The 25,286-nt window shown below is 41.4% G+C and overlaps 1 protein-coding gene across 11 annotated transcripts; it reads left to right on the top strand.

Moving 5' to 3' along the window:
• The first annotated feature begins 272 nt into the window (after nt 1–272).
• LIG1 (DNA ligase 1) lies at nt 273–25,242 on the top strand. 11 transcript variants are annotated; one of them, XM_083582185.1, is made up of 29 exons: nt 273–306; nt 830–1,115; nt 3,058–3,210; nt 3,901–3,984; nt 8,788–8,944; nt 9,293–9,404; nt 10,448–10,558; nt 10,676–10,831; nt 10,931–11,086; nt 12,155–12,266; nt 13,613–13,711; nt 14,372–14,428; nt 14,522–14,694; nt 14,867–15,033; nt 16,157–16,233; nt 16,534–16,625; nt 17,171–17,270; nt 17,896–17,981; nt 19,036–19,151; nt 19,252–19,347; nt 19,493–19,603; nt 19,920–19,991; nt 20,133–20,277; nt 20,597–20,679; nt 21,042–21,194; nt 21,458–21,511; nt 21,855–21,998; nt 24,047–24,139; nt 24,926–25,242. In XM_083582185.1, the coding sequence occupies exons 3-29, from the start codon at nt 3,194–3,196 to the stop codon at nt 25,001–25,003; spliced, it is 2,901 nt and encodes a 966-aa protein (XP_083438311.1). In that variant the 5' UTR covers nt 273–306; nt 830–1,115; nt 3,058–3,193; the 3' UTR covers nt 25,004–25,242. The 11 variants fall into 11 exon arrangements, with proteins under 11 accessions (XP_083438311.1, XP_083438319.1, XP_083438321.1 ...); XM_083582193.1 differs by lacking the exons at nt 273–306; nt 24,926–25,242 and adding an exon at nt 23,011–23,097 and having other exon boundaries at nt 961–1,115; XM_083582188.1 differs by lacking the exons at nt 273–306; nt 830–1,115 and adding an exon at nt 1,173–1,355.
• Nucleotides 25,243–25,286: the final 44 nt, after the last annotated feature.

Here is a 25,286-nt window from a genome sequence, read left to right as displayed (position 1 = left end):
TAGACATGTAATGCTCAAGCAATCTCATAACAGGAGTAAGCAATCCTTCCAATAGCACAGTTGCAAACCATTAGTGCTTTAAAGGCCAAAGCCAGCAAATAGAATTGCACATGGAAGCAAATAGGCAGCCAATGTAACCAGTACAGAACATGTGGAATATATCTGAGCTCCCACATTCTTGCTGCTGCATTCTGCACCAATTGCAGTTTCCAAGCACCATCAACTATTCTTCAGTGGAATGGATATTTTGTGGCTTCCACAACAGTTTTTTTTTAGATTTTCAAAGATGCCCCCTGGCCCCAAAAGGTAAGGATGGGCTGATCTAAGTTAAAAGGCACGTTGCGAGGCAGGACTATTTGCACATTAGTGGCTAGGCTAGAGTTTTGAACCATTTTGTGTTTCTGTTTTCATATTGTTGGTAAAATGTCTGAAGAAAAATACACTGGGAATAAAGGTTTCCAGGATCAGAAGATCTTAAGCCTTCTCAGTTTTAAGATTGAGCAGAAAAACAGTGGATTTGGTTTGGATCTAAAGTGTTAACATGGTTATATGCCACTATTTTACATTAATACCGAATGTTCTAACACACCTTCAAATCAGTAGTGTCTGTTTTCTCCCAATAAGAGGAGCAACTGCCACAGTCCTATAAAAAGAGTACTGAAAACTGGAATAAAATCATTTAATTGTGCCTTCACTAACCGCAGCAGCACTTGCCCAAACTCACAAACATGGACTACATTTCCCAGCACGCACTTCACTAAGCAGTTCTGAGTGCAGGACATCAAAAAGTGGAATGCGATCTAAAAAAAATAATAAATCCATTTTCTAGGATGCCGCCGCCCGACCACGAGTAGTACAAAGCGCTTTGGCTGCCTCAGATCGGACTTCATTTCCCAGCATGCCCACGGAATGAAGGATGGAAACGGGGGAAGAGTGATTCCCCACCACACCACCACCAGAAAACTACGTTTCCCAGCGTGCTGAGGGTTGTCGAGTGTGTGACGTAGCTCCGCCTGTCAGAGTTGGATTTTCGCGCGAAAAAAAATAGAAAGGTTTGCAAAGCGGCAGAGAGAGACAGACAGACAGCGATATCGACGTTGCAGAGGTTCGTGCAGGTAACTGTCGCGTGCAGGCCGTTGAAGGAACCTTCGCAACGAGGGGGGAGGTGCGGGGTAAAGTTTTGGCGGGAATTCACTGGCCAGCGCGAGACAGAGAGTGGGCTCCCCCTTTCGCGAGGGGGGGAATGGCGGGAATGTGGCAACCCCTCCCCCCACCCCAGTTCTCCAAGGAGGCGCTCCCTCACCTGCCCCTTTTTTCTTCTTACTCTTCTTCCCAGGGACCCAAGAGGGCGTCGGGTATTATTCTCTTTGGCTCCCTCCCTCCTCCGTTGGAGGTGGCTGCTGAGGGGGGCGGCCTATACCTTTCATCTCCTCTGCTCCTCTCAGTGGATGGGGTTCTTTAAACGAAAAACGGTTTATTCGTTCGTTGTTTGTCTCATTCGCCGTTATGAGGGCGGCGTTTTTCTGTCTCTCCCCTCCCTCTCCCCCCCGCACACCTTTTTTCAACAGAAGGTGTGGCGACGTTTGTTCATACAAAATTAAGGGGCGCAGGCAGAGATACTATTGTGCCAACCAGCCTGTTCCTGGTGAAAGAAACAAATCCTGCCACATCCGGAGTTCTGTTTCTTGGTCATTTAAAATGTGGCAGGACACGAGAAACTAGATAAAACTGTGGGGCACGTGAGCGTCACCATGGACGCCTGTTTGGGTACTGAGGTTCCTGCGCTTTCAAAAGTTAGGAAAGAGCGGAAAGCCTCTCCTGCTGAAGTTTCTCCTTTTCCCCAACTTTTAAAGGCACAGGGACCCTGTCCCTGCTTTCTATCAGACAACATATGTAGCAGCTGCAAGGAATTTTGCCTACTGTGTTTTTTGTAAGTCGATTAATCTTAAGAGGTCTAGCATTTCTCTGCTATGCAGCTGAAGCACAAGGATGTTCCTCTGGACCCTGAAAAAGACATGGCACCAGATAATGTAGCTTCTCCACTGTCCCTTTTGCTTCACAGATCTTTCCTTTTCTTAGGTTACATACTCTTGGCTGTGTAGTGCCACAGAAAGTGTTTCAACATAATTTCTTTTTTTAAAAAGAAAGCCTTATCAATTTCACATATCTTCAGCAGCTGCCATCCCCTTCTATCCTGTCCTGTGGCACATAGTACTACGAGGGATTTACAGGAGGACTGCACACACACACATACAAAATTGTAGTTGGGGTGTTTTATGCACAGTTGAGTAAAACAGTTCTAATCCATGTTAGTGAGGGGGGATATAAAATCATTAGCTAGTACAGTAGTCATTCTTGATCAGTTCACTATATACATGTATGATTACATGTAGAAGGGTGCACAAGTTAGCTGCATTTCCCCCCCCCCTTTCCTATTTAAATTCATTTTAGTCTCAGGGACTACTGGGGCCAAGTGACCCTACAGGAAGTGTTCTCCTTCTTTTTCCTAAGGTGCCTTTGTCAGTCCCTCGCCAACTCCATCCTCTCTTTTTTTGTACCTAGTGAAAGGGTTGTGGAGGCTCACAGCACTGTCTCTCAGCTGACAAAGTTTGGTGCATCCTAGGAGGGAACTGGAGCTGTAACTGTAACTGTGGAGACACTTGTGTCTTGTGAACCAGACAGCTGTGTCTCATAAGACTAGCTATTCATACTACGCTTTTGGGTTTCCTCCACAGTACAAGTATGTATGTGTGAATGTTTGAGGTGTCGCGTATACTCCGTAGCATGCTCCCATATATATATATATATATATATATATATATATTCATTTCTAATTGTCATATCACAATGAATGACTTGGAATGGATATCAACACTTAAAGCAAGATCATGAAAAATATAAAGTACTGCATCTTGAGATGGATTAATATTTATATTTTATTTGTCTGAACTTTAAAATCAACCCAGATGAGGTCTTGCCATACTTCTGGGAGTAGCTCAGGCTCCAACTAATGCATGACTTGTTTGTTCATCTGCTTCCTCTTTTCATTTTTATCAGCTATAGCCCATGAGAGGATAGAATCTAACAACCTGTTCCATGAACCCCACTTGTGCTCTCTTTGCTTTGTGGAAGAGGCCAGCCGAGTTGTTATTCTGACAGCAGGTTCAGTACTACCCTTATCCAAAGCTGCACAATGCAAAGCACTATAAGGTAAGCATCACCTTGGAATGTGGGAATGAGGAGAACTCCCCCCCCCCCAATGTTCAAACATAGAAATTGGCAACTTGGGGAAATGTTTGCTTGTCAAATATTTTTTGCTGGGCTGAACAGTGTGATCGTTCTTTAGAGCAGGTATTGTCAGCCTTTTCAGACCCAGTACCCACTTTAACCCAGACATGCATTTGGGGACCCATTTCTTAATCTTTTACCATACATTTGCACGGTGGTAGTTTTCCTGTAGCGACCCACCTTGGATCAGGCCACAATCCACTAGTGGGTTCCAACCCACCAGTACTGTGTGCATGGCTATCCTCCCTATTTTTATCCTCACAACAACCCTGTGCGGTAGGTCAGACTGAGAGAGACCAGTTGGCCCAAGGTCACTTAGCAAGCTTCATGACTGCATGGGAGGACTTGAACCCTGCTCTCCTAGTTCCTAGTCTGCCACTCTAACCACGCCACCACCACTGACTTGCCATGTATCATCATGCATACTATTTCTGCCTAAGATACCCGTGTAATAATATGTAACTCTCTTGAGTATTGGGGGAAGCTATTGGCTTTTCGAACAGCCAATAGTACTGATAACCTCAGTCCTGTTGTTGAAAGAAGTGGCTGAACTCTGCCGCCAGGAGTAGAGGAAGATAACAGACATAACCATATTTATTTGTATCTCGGCAGATCATTCTTCCAACCCCTGGCACAAACAAAGCCTGGAAAAGAAGCAGCAAAGAATCATCTGGAAGAGGAGCCTGCCCCCAAAAGGTAAGTTACATTGGGGTATGCACTGGTATATGGACAAAACTGTACACTACTCCCCCTTTTTAATGCAGTTTGAAACTCTCAGGATGCAAAATTTTCACAGAATACCAGATTCCACACATGCACAATAAAATCTGCTGAAGACCAGTGCTTTTAAGTGAGAGCCAAGGCGCGCTTTCCCATAGAAAGTAATACAAAACGGATCAATCCGTTCCAGACTTTTAAAAACTACCTCTAAAACAGGAATTTAACATGAATTTTACTATCTAACGAGACCATTGATCCATAAAATGAAAGCAACAATCAATATACTGTACTATAAAATAAATAAGACAGTATTGTAGATGATAAAAATAGAAATTACTTTTTTTCTTACCTGCACTGATGATAGTCATTGTTTGGATGGGGGGCTTTTATCCATTTCCGCAGTCACACAATCCATCAGTAGTTGAACTGGGTTCCACACAGTCACAAAAACAAGTGAACTGAAAAAGCCTCAAAAACAAAAATGCAAAATAAATAGCAAAAACAAAAGCGCCAAACTTAATCTATTCCTTTTTTTTTTTTGAAATAATTTTTATTAGTTTATAACAAAAACAAAAACACATACTAATTTCACATCCAATTTTTCACAAATTATTTCTTTTCTGGACTTCCTTCAGCTTTTCCGTAAATCATCCATGGTCATTATTTAAGTTACGCATTCCTTAGATTTATATTGTCATTATTTATATCTTTCTTTTCTATTTCCTTTAAACAATACTTCTCAATTTTTCACAGTGCTTCTTTAAATCCCTCTAGCATTATCTGTCCCTCACTTATACTTTCCAGATATTCCACAAATTTCCCCCAGTCCTCAATGAACTTTTGGTCTCTTAAATATCTAATCTTCCCAGTCAATTTATCCAACTCAGCATAGTCTAACAGCTTCATTCTCCATTCTTCCACCGTCGGTATTTCCTGTTGTTTCCATTTCTGGGCCAGTAACACTCTTGCCGCTGTCACTGCATATTGGAAAAATTTACAATCCTTTCTCTTTATCTCATTTCCTAATATTCCTAACAGAAAGACCTCTGGTTTCTTTATATATGTATATTTTAGAATCTTCTTCAATTCATTATATATCCTTTCCCAGAAGCCTTTCACTTTCTTACATTCCCACCACATATGGTAAAAAGAGCCTTCTTTATCTTTACATTCCCAACACTTGTTACATGTCTTATACATTTTCGCTAATTTTACCGGTGTTATATACCATCTATAAAACATTTTCATAATGTTTTCTTTTAACGTCATACATGCTGTAAATTTTAAATTTTCTTTCCATAGTTTTTCCCAATCCTCAAATTGTATATTATAGCCAAAGTCTCTGGCCCAGTGTATCATAACCGACTTGACTTCCTCATCCTTCAAATTCCATTCTAGCAACAACTTATACATTTTGGATAAAATTTTAAAATCATTATCTATTATTTCAGTCTGAAATTTAGAATCCTTGTCAGCATAACCACTTTCTTTAATATCTTTCCTAAACATTTCATTTATTTGAAAATAATGCAACCAATCATATACATGTTCTTTAACCTGTTCATATGGTTTCATTTTCCATTTTCCTCCTTCTTTAAATAACAATTGACCATATGTGATCCAATTGTCTCTCATATTAATTTTCTTTACACTCATGACTTCTAAAGGAGATAACCAGTGTGGTACTCTAGGTTCTAATAGGTTTTTATACCTATCCCATACTTCAATTAGAGGACCTCGGAAGATGTGGTTCTCAAAACCTTTATGGATTTTCTTTTTCTCATACCATAAATACGCATGCCATCCAAATCTGTTGTCAAACCCCTCTAGCAATTCCTTATTTTCTAGTTTTATCCAATCTTTCAACCAGCAAAGGCAAACTAAAAAAAAAAAAAAAGCCTCATAATATAATTTCAAATCAGGCAGGGCAAAGCCTCCTCTTTCTCTCATATCTGTTAATAACTTAAATTGAATTCTTGGCTTTTTGCCCTGCCAAATATATCTTGAAATCGCTCTTTGCCACTCTTTAAAAATCCTATTCCCCTTAATTATGGGGATAGTCTGGAATAGAAATAACATATTTGGCAGCACATTCATCTTAATTGTAGAAATCCTGCCCCAAAATGCCAGTTTCATTCTTCCCCACACCTCCAAGTTCTTTCTTATTCCATTCTATACTGCTTCATAGTTATTCTTGTATAGATCTATATGTTTGGGAGTTTCTCATATTCCTAGATATTTCACCTTTTTAACCACCTCTATCTCTGTTTGCTGTTGCATTATTTCAATTACACTTTGATCCATATTCTTCGCAATCATTTTCGTTTTCTTCTTGTTTAGTCTAAAACCTGCCACTCCTCCAAACTGTTCAATTTCCTCCAATACTTCTTTTGCTGTACTTGTTGGCTCTTCTATCGTTATTACCAAATCGTCTGCAAACGCTTTGATCTTATATTCATTTTGGCCAATTGTCACTCCTTTTATTTTTTTATTTTGTCTAATCGAATTTAAAAGGACTTCTAGCACCATTATAAATAATAGTGGGCATCCCTGTCTTGTTCCTTTTAATATCTTTATTTCTTCTGTGACTACATTGTTTATAATCAATTTGGCTTTTTGTTCTGTATAAATTGCCTTTATTCCATTAAAGAATTCTTTACCAACCTCCATATATTCCAAGTTTCTCAACATAAAGTCCCATGCTATATTGTCAAAGGCCTTCTCCGCATCCACAAACATCATTATGGCTTGTTTCTCACAAACTTAATCTATTCTGGAAGTCCATTTGACTTCTGAAATGTTTGAAAACTAAGGCACAGCTTCTGATTGGTGCAGGTGCCCTGGAAACAATAGTCGACAGCCGGGTTTTCGGCATTTGAGAACCAAGGTACCACTGTATTTTCTCAAAATATTTAAAATGCATTTAATGATATTAGATAAATACACGTGAAGAAGTACAAATTAGGAACAGTGTTAATGTAAAACAATTTTATACTTCCAAGCAGCACTTTTCAATTCTACCACGTTTCTCTCTCAGAAGCAAAGAAGCTTTAATTACTGTTATTACATTTATATCCCACTTTTTAGGATAACAGATTTCTTGTTGAAGCTAAAAATGAAATTTAAAGGAAAACCAAAAATACTGTTCAGCAATCCAATATGGTCATTATCTGTTTAAATATGAAATATATTTTTATTGGTTTGCTATTTTAATTTTCGTTACAATTATGTCATGGGTTGTGTTATATTATTATAGAGTGGGAGCATTTATCATTCCAACACTGAAAACAGTTGACCCTCTTAGAAGGTTGGTAAGGAACTGTATCATGTGATGGACAAGAGCATTCCAAAGCAGTTAGAATCGGTTAGGAGAAAGCTGCAATCCAATAAACTCTTGCCCATCCATAGGGCTTAATTCTGAGGAGACAAGTGTAGTCCAAGTAGCATGAAACAAAACAGGAAAATATGAAAAGAGAGACTTCACAGGTGTTTTAGTGTCAGGATTTAATGTAACTATTAACATAAACAAGTTCGTTTGATCTTTTACTTACTGTTTGCTTTTTCACTTTTTATGTACAAGTTCCTTGACATTGATATAAGAATCAGAGATCCAGGGTGTACATTTTGATTTAATTATGTTTCAAATATTAATGACATCTAATGTTTAGAAAGATAGAATGCATCACTGAATAGTTTTTATGTGTGGTTCCTGTGTGCCTATATTTTATAACCCCTGTGCTCTCTAGGCCATAAACAAGAAAACCTATCTAACCTTGAAAGTGGCACAAATTGTTATGTTGTTCTAGTTAACATCAGAGTGTAAATCCAAATATCTCCTTGAAGCTTCCTGAAATGTCCCAGGGACAAGGGAAGTGAGATAGGAACTGGAATGTAAACAACCCTTCTGAAGGCCTGGTTGCCAAGGAAATGGTGATAGAACTGCAACATTTGAGACCAAATAGCCAGGACACTCTTGGGGTATCTCAAGGTGATTGCGGGGGTGAATATATAGAACCATATATGTTTTACTTGTTGTGTAACCTTTCTTGATGTATGTAGAAGCATGTTTATGTTTTGAGAATGCTTAGGTGTTTTATGACTCTGTGTGCTGTGCCTATAAAACCCTTGTTTTAATTCTTCTCATGGCAGACCTTCTTAAGTGGTGGTTTGACTAGAATAGCCACATTAAGTTAGTCCTTTTGCAATAGTATCTAATAAACTCCAAGTCCCTAACTGGATCTGCTGAATCTTGCTGTAATTCTCTTGGTTCTGTGTTTTATTTAAAAGCTGTCTCCTCACGTGGGTAACGAACAAGTGGTGTAGAAGTAAATTCTTGCCACACCATCAATTCTTTTTACCTCTTCACAATGTGCCTGAAGTGTAATTGCTACCTAAACCTCTCTACTAGAACATTTGCTCCTGCTCTTTGCTGATGGCACATAAACTAGAATAGATTTTGAAATGAATCCAGCTCAAAGAGTCCACATTAGGGATGGATGATGGGCTTGTGCATACATGGGAGAGCCTGTATGGTATAGAGGTTAGAGTTTTGGATTAGGACTGTAGAGATCCAAATTCAGGTGCCCATTCATCCATAAATGTCACTTCATGAATTTGGGCCAGTAATTATCTCTCAGCCTAACCTACCTTATAGGGCTGTTGTGAGTATAAAATGATTGAGGAAGACTATGTTTGCCAACTTGAGGTCTTTGGAGGAAAGTTGAGGTTAATAATAATAAGTCCAGTTGTTCTGTTGCTAAGCATTCTGTCTCTTTTCAGGAAACTTGTAGATTCTGAACCACAGGTAAATGGTACAACACACCATGCAAATTCCCCAGTGAATACTGCAGCCCAAAAAACCACCTCCGTTATTAAAAGTGAAGAGGATTCTGGGAAACCAAAACAAAAGGATACAGAGTCAGATAATAACAAGCAGGTAGGCCCCCTTTCTGACATGCCCTGATCTTCGAATAACTATTCATGCAGAAATAAATCCATCTCTGAAAACTGTAGTTCAGGTCTTGCAGCCCTGGTCTTTTGGGTGTAATTTCAGTTTCCAGCAACTTAGTGTATTTAGGGTGCCCTGGTTCATCACTATTTATAAAGACTGCTACGTCCCCCTTTTACCCTCAAAACCTCATCCTTTGTAGTGCCTTTTTCATTTCAACATTAAATTGATTCTCAGGTAGTTTTCTTGTCCTGCCCAGCCCCAAGAATGCAACACTTTTATTTGGAGTTGTTTCTTCTGCCGACACCTTTTTACTGTGCAGTTCTGCCTTTTTAGGTTTCTGACTGTGTTCCTGAGCAAAAGATTCCTGCGCAGAGCACCTCACAAAGCACCAGCCCAGCTACCTCTAATTCGCCCTCACCCACCTACATTCCCCGGCGCAGAACAGGTAGGTACCCAGCCATTTGGTCATCAAGAGCATCCATAAAATCTTAGGTTTTTTCTTCTTCTGTACATGATAGTATAATGGAACCTGGCTCTTATCTTACAACTTTCACCTCTCTGCTATAAGACTTCTTTAGTGGCATTTGTTTTGAAATTATTCTTTAAACACATAAGTAAGTAAGTTTCTTTGAAGTTAGAGAGGTTTAGTTCTAAGTAAGCATGCACTGTTTAGAATATGGGCTTATTGATCAGTGCCACTTCTAGTTCTTTTAGCTGCTTGGAAAGACTGTTACATACATGCACATCACATATTTAAATTCCCTAATTTCCCCTGTGTTGCACATTTGAAAAATTAAGATGGCAAGGATGGATGGACCCACAACTTGCAATAAAATAGTTTTTCTGATGCAGCAGAACAGGTTGAAATCACAAATGTGTTGAAAAGTTTCTTGCACACTTTAAAGTAATAGAATAGCTTTATCACCAGGCTGTTTCCTCTTACCTGGAGAAATCTGGCTCTGAACAGAAGTACAACTTGCAGTTTGAGATACACACAGGGGATTCATTAGATTCCAGAGCCTGGGGAAGTAGTTTTCAATCATAGCAATCCTAGAAAAATGCAAAGAATTTTCAAATAGTGAATGCAGGCAAAGAAAAACTGGAACTAAGGCTTCCAACATGGTGTTCTCTAAGGCTTCCCTTAAAACATTTCACTTCCCTTTCAGCAGCCTACCATCTTAACCCCTTTGGGAAAATTCCCTCAGGCTAACACATCAGTGTGTGGTATTATGGCTAGACAAGTGCAGAGACAGAACCCATAGGACCTGAACATCATTAATGTCTGTGAATGTGACATTCCATTGTTGCACCCATAACCTAGGTTTAAGGTGACATTTGGCTCCTAGGTTTCATATCTCAGTTTGGCTGAGGGGCTAGTGAGGTGACAACTAACTCTTACTTTAGTTTGTACCAACAAGAAATTATCTTAATTGTTAAGAAAATTGTAGTGCCAATTTGTCCATCAGCAAGACTTATCTCTGCCTTCAGCACGCAAGCAGCTCCCTAAACGTAAAGCAGAGGAAGAAGTCATTAACCATGATAGCATCCAGCAGGAACATTGTACCAAAAGATGGAAAGGAGATAATGAGGATGGAGAGGGTGAGTACTTTCTGATGCCTGGTTGCAAGGCTGAAGAAAGGTACAAGATGATATCCAGATATCCAGACTGAACCTTCTTTGAATTCTGTTAGACCTTGTCTTCTCCTTCTTGTGTAGGCAAAAAACGGGAGCCAGATGAGGAGTCCATCAAGACAGAAGAAATGAAAGATGATGATTCAGAAGTGGTGCAGGTAAAAATTGAGCAAGATGCAGAGGAAGAGACAACACCAGCACCCCCTAAGCCATCCAGCGTGCCCATCTCTAATTTTTTTGGTGAGCATATGGTAGATGCAAATATTCATGCTCAAATGATAGTACTTCTATTAGATCCCCACTGAGAATGTTGTGTGGGAATGTATCCTTCTTGTGTAGGCAAAAAACGGGAGCCAGATGAGGGGTCCATCAAGACAGAAGAAATGAAAGATGATGATTCAGAAGTGGTGCAGGTAAAAATTGAGCAAGATGCAGAGGAAGAGACAACACCAGCACCCCCTAAGCCATCCAGCGTGCCCATCTCTAATTTTTTTGGTGAGCATATGGTAGATGCAAATATTCATGCTCAAATGATAGTACTTCTATTAGATCCCCACTGAGAACGTTGTGTGGGAATGTATCCATGGCCCCATTTAGAATCCACTATGTTATGAGAGTTTTGGATGCTTGAAAATATAGGATTTTTTTAAAAAAACAATTAGTCAGAATGGTTGTGAAAGGAAATTTGAAAGGGATTGGCAAAGAACTGTGTGGAAGAAAGAATACCTTCTACACCAGTACTGTGCTGCATAACACGGAGATAACAGATGCCAGGAGGTTTGTGGGTCTCCCTCTGAAGACTGTTTGGAAACTTCAGCTGGTGCAGAATTCAGTGGCCAGGTTGCTCACTGGGGCAAGATGGCTTGAGCATATAACACCAATCCTGGTTCGACTGCACTAGCTGCTATTAGCTTCTGGGCCTACTCAGGACCACAATACCTCAAGGTCCGCCTCTCCCCATATGAACCAACCCAGACCCTGCACACTTCATCTGAGGCCATTCTTCATTTGCCTCCTCTGCAAGAAGTCCAGAGGTCAGCAACACAAGAACTGGCATTTTCTGCAGTGGCTCCTCATTTGTGGAATGCTCTATCCAGTGAGGCTCACCTGGCCCTATTATTATATATCTTTAGGTACCAGGCAAAAACTTCCCTTTATAACCAGGCCTTTTTGACTTTTAACTATTTGTGGTCTTTTAGAAGTGAGTGGGATGTTTTTAATGTATTCCTCTTTCATCTTGGTTTCAATGTATCTATGTGGGGTTTATTGTCTATTTGTTTGATTGGAAGTTGCTTTGGATTGCCCTAGGCAAGATAAAGCAACTGACAAATTTAATAGAATAAAAAAGGAAAAGGAAAAATAAGAAGTGATTCTGAAATCTCACTGTTGATAGTCCAAGAAGGGGCTAAGAGTCTGGCCTACTGCAGAATGCTTCCAAAGTCTTAGACTTGGTCCCAGTACCTCCCAAGTTTGTGGTAATTCTCATAGATTCATCAGTACTCCAAAATAGTTGTTCTGCCTATGGAGGGAAACTGCCACTTTTGTCTCATTTCTGCCTTATAGCCCCTCGGAAAGCCTCTATGAAGACAGAGAAAAAAGAAGTGCCGGTGATAGGAGGAATCATGCCTGCACCAAAGAGCCTTAATGGCCATGAATCCAATAGCAAAGCTGACTGGCAAGTGATCAGTGCCATTTGAGGCACTATATTTCTTTTGTGTTACCACCAGGTTAGGACTCTAGAGTAGCATGCAGGAATTCATACAATTGCCAGCCACTCTGTATGGAAGCAAGCTAGTTTTTGCTCACTTGGGAGAGTTGATTGGAGGGAAAACCAAAGGTAATGGTAGCAGCACAGTAAGAGAGACTGTAAAGTGTTTTGTCCACAGAAAAAAACCACCATAGATGACAATAAATTCAAATATTTCTGTTTTGGACTGTCTGGGAGCCCCACAATTGTACATGTTATGTTTGTTATTTCTAACAACAGTAATGATGGTGATAAGAAGTTAGGGCTGGCAGGCAGTGCCTTGACAAACTTTGAACTTTCTCTTTCACTGTTTGTATAGAAGAATTGGTCTATGTTTCTGCTCATTCCCAAGTAAGGAATCCCACCACAATCACCCTTCATTCTTACCCATCTTCTCTCCTGCATAAACTAGGCATACTTTGAGAATCTCCTTGTCCAAGGAGACACTTGAATTGATGGTTGTGGTCAGTGCTTTCCCCCCCTAGAAAAATAGGTACTGGTACTCGCCATGAAGCTGTTAAAGTAAGTGTCACTTTTTAACAAAAAAAAGAGAGAGGTGCCAGTAATGTGTACCCTTGAGTACTCCCTGAAAAAAAAGCACTGGTTGTGGTCATTATTGGCCCCATAATTCACTTGATGAGTTGCTAATTTAACTTAGTTGTCTTCTCTGTTCCTTCTCACATTTGTGAAGGCTATCCCTAGAGCTTTGATTAGCTTAGTACTGATTATAAGAAAAAGCTAGTAACTCCAATCCCAGACTGGGTAAAGAATGCCTGGGGAAATAATATGTGTTGATCTAGGTCTTGGCTGGCTTTGTGGGAAGAGTTGAGGTTACTAATATTTCTCAAGGTGCCATTGAATTCCACACCCTCAAGTAGTCTAGTCACATGTGGGGTCTAAAATGGTTTTGACTATATTATTTTTATCTTCTTCTAACTAATGTGTATTGAGTAATGCTAGAAAGTTTCAGCTCTTGTCAGTGCTAGTTTGTCTAAATAAGATGACCAACTTTGAACCATTTTGGATCCTATCAGTCTATCTTTAGGAGAGGTCTATAAATAACCACTTGCTTGTGCTGAGCCAAAAATTAGCATCAGGAGATGGAGAATTATTGTAAACAAAGTAACAGTGGATTATGCATGTGCAGGTGAACTAATTTATTTTAAGAGAAAAAGGTTAATAGTTTGAAACCGTTGTGGACTTATTTGCTAAGTTGCCTGAACACATACATGACGATCACAGTCAAACTGCATGCCTACTTCCCACTTTTATAGTTCTGCCAAGCCATCTCTTACACTTGAGCCTACAAATTACAACCCAATGAAGGGAAATTATCATCCTGTAAACGATGCTTGTTGGGGCCCTGGCCAGAGGTAAGTTCTGTTGGAGTGGGGGCCTTTTTTGTGGAACAGAAGGCTGTTAGTCTCAACCCTTGTTTCCATAGTCTACCTTCATACACCCCTTATAATCCAAGAACCAGAGAGCATAGATAACAAGTGGCTAACCTGTGACCCCCAGATGTTGTTGGACTCCCAACTCCCATCAACTCCAGGCAGCATGGCCTATAGTCAGGGAAGATGGCAGGCCAGCAACATCAGGAAGGCTAAAGATTAGCCATCCCGTTTGGATTATCTGTTTCATGTTAGCCACATTCATGCTTGACCATAGAATCATAGTGCTTAAAATTACTGCATTGATCATCTAATCTAATTCCTGCCCTGAGGTCAGATTCTAAACGGTCCAAAAAAGCACTCTTGTCATTGGTTTGTCGCTCCATGTTGGGGTGCTTTGCTTTGGTTGGAGGGAGAAAGTGGCTTTCTTCTATGGTGTATCTTGGTTTACTTGTTTCAGTCAATGCAGAAGGTGGATGGACTTTTTGGTATGACTTAAGGCTTTTTAATACTCACATTCTATGACCACAGCCCTTGCCAGGCAATGTAAAAGGTACAAGAAAGCAGCAACTGACTCTGTTGCCTGGTCCTTATTTAGCTACATGGCTCTGAACCAGTGTCATGTCCTCATTCCTCTGACAGGGTACCATACCTGGCAGTAGCTCGTACCTTTGAGAAGATTGAGGAGGAATCCGCCCGGTAAGGTCACTTTCTAGAATTCATGGAATGAATGGGGCTAGCATTTTATCTGACCACAAGCTGTTCTAACACGCTTCTGATCTATGTTGCCAGGTTGAAAATTATAGAGACCCTGAGCAATCTTTTCCGCTCTGTGATTGCTCTGTCTCCAGAGGACTTGCTGCCCTGTGTCTACCTCTGTCTCAACCGGTTAGGCCCAGCATATGAGGGCCTAGAGTTGGGCATTGGTAAAACCATCCTCATGAAAGCTTTGGCTCAGGCCACAGGTGAGTTTGCCCAGTTACAGTTACTGCTAATCTCCAGGCATTCAGCACCAATGTAGTAATGGCTGCCTCTGTCCTTATCTAAATAACGAGACTGTCAGGAATTCATAAGAAATTGGCGATTGAGCTAGACCATGGTGTTCATGATCATTGTGGTCCTTCCTTCCTTCTGTAGGTCGTAATTTGGACCAGATCAAGGCAGAAGCAGCAGAAAAGGGAGACCTGGGTTTGGTTGCTGAGAGTAGCCGCACTACACAGGGTACCATGTTTGCCCCACCCAAGCTTGATGCTGCTTCTGTCTTTGGCAAACTTCAGGCCATTGGGCGCATGACAGGAAGCTCTGTAAGTAATGGATGATTGGGCACGGATGGTCAGGGACAAGCGTCAAGAGAAAGCATTGGGTTATCTGGGGAAGGGGCAAGATTGAGGTCAGGTTAAGCCTAAAGCAGAGACTTAGAACCTCCAGCACATGGGTCTAATTTGGCCTGCTAGCCCCTTTTTGTCAAGCCACACTCATCTGTGGAGCATGTAAAGACCTGGCTTAGCCAAAGGAGGTTTGCTATGGTTTGTGCAATAGGCTTTGCAAGACCTGACCACCAGTGAAACACTTCGAAAGGAGCTTTGCAACCAGTGCACTTGCCTGCACAGTTGGATTTGAAACTGCAGGCAAAAAAGATCAGCTGATGTTATAACACCAGATGATTGACAGGTGGACCATCCTTCCCACCTAACAAATTTGTGTTACACAGTGGAGAGATATAATAATTCTGGCCCACCATCCAAATCTAGTTCACCACCACCAAAGCGTTTCTCCTCTAATGTGCATTTGGTACAACATATCTGATGTGATATTTTCCAAGAAAGCACAGATAATGCTGTGCTAAAGGAGTATACATGTGTGGTACGAGGGCTCTCAAATAGTACAAGGATTCTAAAGCAGAGGGTTTTTCTCTGTACTTTTAGATTGGGCTGTTCTTTTACTACAAATCATACAAAGGATAGGCTACAGAGTCCCCAAGGGAACATAGCTATAAGCTAATATCTGGGAGGGGAGTTGTAAAAGCATTAACTTGAACACAATTTTTGTGAGCTTGCTATCTTCAGTCATTCATTCATTTAAAAGCATTTCTAAGCTACTTAATATTTAAAAATCTGTAAGCAGTATACAAAAATAGCATAAAAACAATTAAAAGCAGTAAAACAGCATTATAAAAAGAGGAGCAGTTAAACACAGGTATTCAGAAACATCAGGGTCCATTCTTTCAGGTCAGTGAAAGCTGGGCAAAATTACATGTCTTCACATGATATCTGAAGCAACCAAGATATATGCTTCATGTATGGCAGAGGAATGGGGATTCCACTGTATTTCATTATATAACACTAAAAAGAGTTCCTGAAGTATGTGCCAGGTTGCCCTTCCCTCCAGATGCATCTCAACATTAACTCCCATTTGTGCCCCTTTCAGTCAATGAACAAGAAGATTGACGTTATCAAGACTTTGTTTGTTGCTTGCCGCTATTCAGAGGCTCGCTACGTTGCTCGGTGAGTGAGATATATCTTCCTCTAGTGGGCCTCCTCTCATATCCTCACTTTAGCACCTCCATACTGCACCCCTGTAACATTCTGTTCCCTAAAACTATACTGTAAGTTATTTCTCTCACTCCTATCTTACCCGTTGGTTTATTGTTGCCACACACCACCCTATTTCTCAGTCCCCACTCCTAATATCCCTGCTTCCAACAAACACAGACCCATTCACACAGAGTTCTCCTAGAGTTCTCCTAGAGCCCTCAATTCCAGCCTTGTAATGTTACAATTGGGTTTTTTTTTCTTGTATCACAGGTCACTAGAAGGAAAACTGAGGATTGGGTTAGCAGAGCAGTCTGTCCTGTCTGCTCTGGCCCAGGCAGCATCACTCACTCCTCCAGGACAAAGTGAGTTCAGGATACAGTACAGCAGTGAGGGTTGGAGCTGTGTTGTGTTGCAGCTGGGAATAGTTAGTGTCCAATGTCAAGCATTTGGATGTTGCATGTAGGGAATTTGGTGCCATCCACAGGACAAGAGTATTGTGTATTTTGCAATTGGTCAGAATTAAATGCAAATAAATGGGTATCTTATTTCCAAAGATGAGATTTTGTAAGAATGTGGAATTTGAAGCTTTGAGACATGGAGGAGAAGGAATAGGAGAAAGACAAAAAGTTGGGCTGTGGTAGCCATGAATGCTACGGAACTTTGCAATATATTTAAGCACGCTCAGCTTCCCTTTGTTTCCTGATCTGTTTCCAGATACTGTCTATGTATAAAAACTTCCTTGTTATTTCGCAAGCTTAAGGGTTAGGAATTAAAATTGAAAACTGTGTTTAACAGATTCTGTATTTTTCATAGTGAAATCATAAACAAAAAGGCACATCCCAGCTACAGGGACCTTAGCAGTTTATATGTGAGCCACTAAGAATAGATATATTTCTTCCCTCTATAGAATTTCCCCCAGGAGTTTTGGATGCTTCAAAGGGCAAGTCTGCAGAAGTGCGCAAAAACTGGTTGGACGAGAGAGCATTGATTGTTAAACAGGCCTTCTGGTAAGTAACATTCTGCTTAATGTTCAGACCCAATTGTTTTTCATCTGTCCCTAGTTCTCTGTCTTCAGAGACTGAATTAGCTAAAGTTTCAAAGAGCAATGGGACCTCAGGGAATATCAGATCTTTTTGCTCTCAGCCACGTGTATGTGGGCCTTTCCAGACTAAAATAAATAAGTGTATCCATTCTGGGATGATAAGAATAACCATGTGTGGTAAAATAGTAATCGTGGGCACTGTTAATCTGCTAGTTTGCATTTTATGTGTAAACTCAGCCTACCCCACCCAATGCCTAAATGCACTCCTTGTTCTGGGGAGGGAGGGGGAGAGGGTTGCTCTTATTGTATTGTAATCAGATTGGAGTGCAAATTATCAAATTAGTAATAAAATGTGCGTTTTTCTCACGTTAGCCTTTCTTTCCTACAACCTGGAGCCTGATAGAACTTTCTGCAAGAGCAAATAAATGCCAGGGAAGACATACATAGCCATAGGGAGTGCTGCATGAGTAGTGCTGGCTTCTGAATCAGCAGCCTAGCGCTGCAAGCAGTACTACTCTTTTGCAAGACCTTGGCTTGGAACCAAAGCCTTAGCAGAAATCTTAAGTCATTCTGGTTTACTTTGTTTTCAGTGAGCTGCCAAATTATGATACTATTGTGCCTGTCCTTCTGGAACATGGTGTGGAGAGTCTGCCTCATCACTGCAAGATCACACCAGGTACCTAGAACATTTGTCTTGTGTGTGGAAGGAAATTTAATGTATTGCCTTCAGCAGAGTGTTTACCTCTTTTCCAGAATTATTTATTCTCCTACAAGGAAGAGGGAATCTTCTGATGGGTTGGTCCTCCCTCTCACACCAATATGCAGGGCTATTCAAATTAGCTGCAATACAAGGGAGAAAGTCCCTCTCAGTTCTAGTCCTGCCTCTGATCAGGGTTCTGGCTAGCTCCACCTTTTTTGCTGATTCTGCCTAGAATTTTTTTGTCCTTCTCTCAGTTTTCTTCTGAAAACTGTTAACCAGTACAAAACAAAAATTTCTAAAAAACATATGCTTTCATTTACAGAAACAAAATAAACCAGTTTCTAATCCTCTTGGTTGTGGGTGTATATTTTAAAACACAGATGTTGTCTATAACAACAGTAAGAAGTGATTCTGTCATGCATGACTTCATGCTTTGGAATCTCTTAAGTTGTGAACTCCATACTTAAATTGGGAAGAAATAATAATAATAATAATAATAATAATAATAATAATAAAATTATTACTTATACCACGCCCATCCAGCTGGGTGTCCCCAGCCACTCTGGGTGGTTCCCAACAGATTAAAAACAGAATAAAACATCAAACATTAAAAGCTTCCCTAAATAGGGCTGCCTTCAGATGTCTTCTAAAAGTCAGATAATTGTTTATTTCCTTGACATCTGATGGGAGGGCGTTCCACAGGGTGGGTGCCATCACCGAGAAGGCCCTCTGCCTGGTTCCCTGTAACCTCACATCTTTCAGTGAGGGAACCACCAGAAGGCCCTCGGAGCTGGACCTCAGTGTCTGGGCAGAACAGTGAGGGTGGAGACGCTCCTTCGGGTATACTGGGCTGAGGCTATATTAATAGGGGGGGAAATGTTGAGCTTCCCTTGCCCCTTTCTTCTCCATTACCATCATATGTTTCCTGAATCCTGTTCTTTTCCATACAGGGATCTCTGTCACTTTCCCTTCCAATGACTTGCTGATTAAACTGTTGTTGCAAATCTCAGCTTGTGTACTTTCCCCACAGGGATTCCACTGAAGCCCATGCTGGCTCACCCAACAAGGGGAATTGGGGAGATATTAAAGCGATTTGAAGAGGCAGCTTTCACCTGTGAATACAAATACGATGGGGAGCGAGCACAGGTAAGGATGCTAAGGATGCATGGTGTAAGGCCAAAACGGGGAATCCACCCGCATCCCTTTTCAATTTGTAGCTCAAGCTCAACTGTTTCCTTTCTCACAGATACACATCCTGGAGAATGGAGAAGTGCACGTCTATAGCCGGAACCAAGAGAACAACACAACAAAGTACCCCGACATTGTCAGCCGTATCCCCAAGGTGCAGCAACATTTAGAAGTATGGAGTGAAGGGAGTGCATAACTAGGAGGGAACAGAATGTGGTGGAGGCTTGCTAACACAGGGTCATCTCTGTAGCTACTGGGTCTCAAAAGGGTAGCTAAGCTAAATCCACTCCCTTGTTCAGGTAAAAAGGAGCACTGTGCAATCATGCATTTTGGATGCAGAAGCTGTGGCCTGGGATCCTGATTCCAAACAAATCCAGCCATTCCAGGTACTCACCACCCGCAAGCGCAAGGTAAGTGGCCTCTGCTGGATTGTTTTACAAAAATATTAATCGGGTATGGTGCATACCATAGTTATAATGAGGTGGATTATGTTTGGATTGGGGAAGGAGGGTATTGCATGTGGGTGTTATGGCTTCGGGAATAAGAGTACCTTCCATGAATAAATTGTGCGGCATATGGAAAGAAGATTTCTCTTCTAGCATCTGTAAGTTGGGGTGTGCAAGAGACGTGAGGAAAAATAAAACCAATAAGGAGAAACATTTCAAAGAAATTTTCCTGTGGAAATTTGTACTTCCCCTTTTCTCTGACTGCACCTTTATTCTCCAGGATGTAGAGGCTACAGAGATCCGAGTGCAGGTTTGTGTGTATGCATTCGACATGCTCTTCCTTAATGGACAGGTAAGTGTAGCCAGTATTACCTGGATCTTTGATGCTTTCAGTCATTTGTTTTCCTGATGCCCTGCTTTAGGCCTTCCTCACCCCACTGGAGTCCCTGTTCTGTATCTGCCTTTCAAAACGTGTAATTGTGCATCTTTCCAGTCTCTAGTCCGGAAACCCCTATCTGAGCGCCGGGCTTTGCTTCATGATTCCTTCAATGAAGTTGAAGGCCAGTTCCTGTTTGCAACCTCCATGGACACTAGTAACACTGATGAGATAGCAGACTTCCTCGAATGCTCCATCAAAGGTATTGTGGGGATAGTGGTGGCTCATTGTTCTCCTTGCCACTGTATTATTTCACATAAGAAGCTCTAGACTCCTGGTGAGCCCCCCAAAATGAGAGCCAGTGTGCAGTCATGGGTAGGAGACCCAGGTTTAATTCTGTGCTTAACATGAAGCTCACTGAGTGACCTTGAGCATGTCCCTCTTTCAGCCTAACCTATTTTATAATATTGTGAGGATAATGGGGGAACCATGTGGACAGCTTAAAGCTCCTTAACAAAAGGAGCAGGATAAATAAATGTGCCATAGAGGTTGGGATAATAAGGATGGTTTGTCTCCCTCAGACTCATGCGAGGGGCTGATGGTGAAAACATTGGAAGTGGATGCCACATACGAAATTGCAAAGAGATCTCACAACTGGCTGAAGGTGAGAACAGAATCGCAGTCCAGCTTGTAGTGCCACCTGGCAAAAGAAAGTCTTCTTTAACTCGACTGACCTGAGGCAGAAGTGAAGATCCTGCCCCCTTCCTTCCCCAAATTGGCTGTGCTCTTGTTGGAGGGAGGAGGGCATCTTATTTATTTTCCTCCTTGCTTCTTCATTTGAATAAAATGTCCTTATGGAATGCTGACAATGATATTATAAGCAAAAATTCATAAAAGCAACGTTATATACCTCAAATTCAGAATCAAAATTTGCATCATTTGAAAGTTCCAGACAAAGATACAAGTTCAGCCCATATGCCTGAACAGACAAGTTGCTCCACTTAGTAACTCTGTTTTCCATACCAGCTTAAGAAAGATTATCTGGAGGGTGTTGGCGACACCTTGGACCTTGTGGTGATCGGTGCCTATCTGGGCAAGGGCAAACGTGCAGGCGTATATGGTTGTTTCCTCTTGGCTTGCTATGATGAGGATAGCGAGGAGTTCCAGAGCATCTGCAAGGTAAGGCATTCCCAGGATCACCCAACTGTTAAGGACACTTGGCTTAGTGGTGACCAGTAGCATCAAGTGCACCTGGCCCGATACTTTAAAAAGTACTTTTGTTTGTTGCCGTTTTATAAGTTAAAAGGCAGGAGGGTAGATGAAAGTAGTCTGAGAAGTAAACTGAATGGGTCTTGCACTTCCCACATCATGTCCAGTGCATGGGTTTGCCAGCTCTGCAAGGCAACACTTCCCTAACAGCCATGTTTCCCCTCTACTCTCAGATTGGCTGTGGATTCACAGATTACGACCTAGAAGAATTCCACACCTCTCTCAAGGTAGGAGCTTTTTTCTGCTCTGACAAACTATCCTCCTGTATGTTCCTCCATGCTTGGATACAGAAGATATTCTTTCCCCCCACCCCCACCTTATCGCTTTACAAGGAATTTCTATTTATGTGGAGTTAGGAGTGGCAAAGAAGGGAGCCCATCCTCCTTGGATCTGCCCTAGTCAACTATTTCTTGATTTATAGGGGAGAAACGCCAGTGTTCTGGGTCCTATGCCTAGAGAGTCTTAGTGGACACCCAACCCTCAGCTATAAGTAGAGCCCAGAGGAAGATTGTGCAAACTCCTCTGGACTAGTCCATACAAATACTACTTATTCTAGTCTCTATATTGCAGGACTATGTGATTCCACAGCCACGACCCTACTACCGCTGGGGTGGAACAGCTGAGCCTGACCACTGGCTAGAGGCTCAGCATGTCTGGGAGGTGAGGTGTGCTGATTTATCCATTTCTCCAGTCCACAAAGCAGCAGCTGGTTTGGTGAGTGATTGATGGGCCATTGGTGAGAGATCGTATGTATGATAATTCTGCACTAAACCTCTCAAAACTATCCGTAGGACAGGCTTAGATGCATATACTTCACTTACCTGCTTTTTGTTCCTGAACTGTCCCACCCTGGAATAAATTTGTATGAAGGGCAGTACACACATACCTTGAGTTAGGAAACTATTTTTTGTTCACATTAATCATTCTGATTAGATACACAGTGGGTAATGAGTAGGATGTAACTATTCAGGAAATCTTTTTAATGCAAAGTTCTCTGAGAACATTAAATCAGCATGCTATATAAAGGCGGGACGCGGGTGGCGCTGTGGGTAAAACCTCAGTGCCTAGGACTTGCCGATCGTATGGTCGGCGGTTCGAATCCCCGCGGCGGGGTGAGCGCCTGTCGTTCGGTCCCAGCTCCTGCCCACCTAGCAGTTCGAAAGCACCCCTAAGTGCAAGTAGATAAATAGGTACCGCTTTATAGCGGGAAGGTAAACGGCGTTTCCGTGTGCGGCGCTGGTGCTGGCTCGCCAGTGCAGCTTCATCACGCTGGCCACATGACCCGGAAGTGTCTTTGGACGGCACCGGCTCCCAGCCTCTTAAGTGAGATGAGCGCACAACCCTAGAGTCGGTCACAACTGGCCCGTATGGGCAGGGGTACCTTTTACCTTTTATATAAAGGCATTGTTTAGGTTTTGTCACTGGAGAATCAAAAGACAACTGGGTGTAAAGCATTGTGCCAAACTGAAAACGTGCTAGTGAAAAACCACAAAACTTTATTGTCCAAACACAATCAAATGCTAACTAATTTTGACCACATACTCTTTTTTTCAGAGATTATGTGTTAAATAGGAATTCCTCATGGGATTTTGAAGCAATTGTTAATATGTAACACATTTTATTTGAAAAACATTCTAAATATATATATATATGGTGCAGAATTTACTGTTAATTGCTACGTGTGTTTATAATCAAATGAACAACTAATGTGCTTCTATGGGTGCAGGTTAGAAAAAATAAATTTTGCAGAGAAGCTGGATTACACTTTGATCTGGCTGAAATTCATCACTTGGCTTTAATAATTTAAAGACAGGTAACGTTTCTTGGAAGATTACTTCATATTTAAGTGTGCCAACCTTGAAAGACCTTCAGCACCCTGTTTCTAGAAGCATCAATGCCAAAGTCACACATAAATTCTTATTTCTGGCACATGCTCAGTGAATGTCCTGACATCCATCATACTTAAACTCCTCTGGGCTCTTCTGCTTAGAACATACAATTACTGTTGAACAATATTTTGCAGCTATTTACAAAGTTGTACTATTTGTCCTATTAGTAACCATACTATGTAATTTGTGGCAAGTTATATTTTATCCATTCAAATCATTATGTGCTGCCAAAATTGTGGTATAGTTTGTATACTACTGCACAGTATTGTGGAGTGTGTAATGTTTTCCAAAGTTTTTCATGTTTTTATAATTTTGTAAAACATGCAAGTTTATTATGGCCAGTGGCTTAACACTGGCAAACATTTATTCAATGTTTCGTGAAATGTCTTGTTATTGGTGCTTCAGTATATCAGATCAGTCATAATGTTGACTTTTAGAAAGACGTTGCAATTGGTCTGAGCAAATTTTTCAGTTCTGTATTATTGGTGTATTTCATGTGTTCCTCCTCAGACTTTTTTTCTTCTGCAGTGTATACATATGCATGCAGACATGGATAGAAAGAGGCCCGCATATGCAGAAAGGCAGTGTCTGGATTGCTCCCAAGAGACCATGGCTTAGTTCTGGACAAGGAAAAAGTAGTCAGTGCTTCAAGTAATCTAGGCACTAAAATTTGCCTCTTCAGAATTAAAATAAGTATCGCATTGGAAAAACTGTATTGCAGAAGAAGGGCATATCCTATACTGTTTCTCTTCCCTTGCTGTCCAAATCACCAAGTTCTGAAATTGGCTAGAACTCCAGATAACATATTTTGGGGGAAACTGCCTTGTACAAATAAGGCATTAAACTTCTGACCAGCAAGTCCTTCCACTGCAGGTTGATGAAGAAAAGGGCATCTCCCTCCGCTTTCCCAGATTCGTACGCATCCGTGATGATAAGAAACCAGAGGAAGCCACTGCCAGTACTCAGGTACAGTGATGGGAGGATACATATGTATGGGATTGTAGTCTATGGGTCTAATAGTCATTGTCTGTTTGCAGACTGTGCAGAGCCATCTCTTCCTTTTACTACTCTAGTATTCAATTTCTATAGACCGGCTAAGAAGTGGGTGAGGAGGGAGAAGGGATCATCTTCAGGTTTTCTTGACAGATCTGTGACATGCAAGAGATTGGCCTTGTTTTTCTTTGGAAACATATTCAGTGGTACCTCGGGTTAAGAACTTAACCTGAAACTGTTCATAACCTGAGGTACCACTTTAGCTAATGGGGCCTCCTGCTGCCGCTGCGCGATTTCTGTTCTCATCCTGAAGCAAAGTTCTTAACCCGAGGTACTATTTCTGGGTTAGCGGAGTCTGTAACCTGAAACGTCTGTAACCCGAGGTACCACTGTACAATTTAGGACATTAAGGAACCAGCTCCCTCCAGAGATCTAAAGGTTTAGGAACACTGGGCAGTATTCTAACACATTCCTTCAGCACAAGGAATTCTGCTTGCACAATAGGACTTCCTCCCTCTCCTCCCCACTATGTGCCCCATGTCCTCCCCAGAGAATTAGGAGAACCCCCTAGAACTGAATTAGGGTGAATGTTCCATTGTACAAACAGAAATCCTTGGGCTGACAGAATGTTCTCCATAGTGCTATGTTGGATTCCACCCATTGAAACTGTAGATAAGGACTAGGTAGCAGTGTGCAGGGTTACTATGGTGAATGGCAATGGAAAATGGACAGCTTTCCATAATATTTCTCTGGCTGCAGGTGGCTGAGTTGTACCGGAAGCAGCAGCAGATTCTGAATCAGCAATCAGTGGAAAAAGGAGATGATGATTTCTACTAATCCTATTCATCTGATTGTGAAAGGGTTTTTGCTGAACCCCTCTTGGAGTCAAGGTAGAACCTTGGTGCCCTCTTCAGACTTTATCTAATGAATGTACCCCACCCAATCTGTGGTGCTGTGGTAGAGATACAATGAGGCATGTTCTGATAAGGCCCTGCTGCTTTCCCTGCGCTTGCCCAAATGCAGGCATATGTTGAGTTGATGATGGTCTGTTAATAAACCCTTGTATTTTTTGGTAACCGCCTGTATCATTTGCTGTGCTATCTTGGACTTTCACTCACAT

This window comes from Podarcis filfolensis (genome assembly GCF_964270895.1).
Source record: "Podarcis filfolensis genome assembly, chromosome: 13".
Taxonomy (NCBI): domain Eukaryota; kingdom Metazoa; phylum Chordata; class Lepidosauria; order Squamata; family Lacertidae; genus Podarcis; species Podarcis filfolensis.
This window is presented reverse-complemented; position numbering and strand designations above follow the sequence as displayed.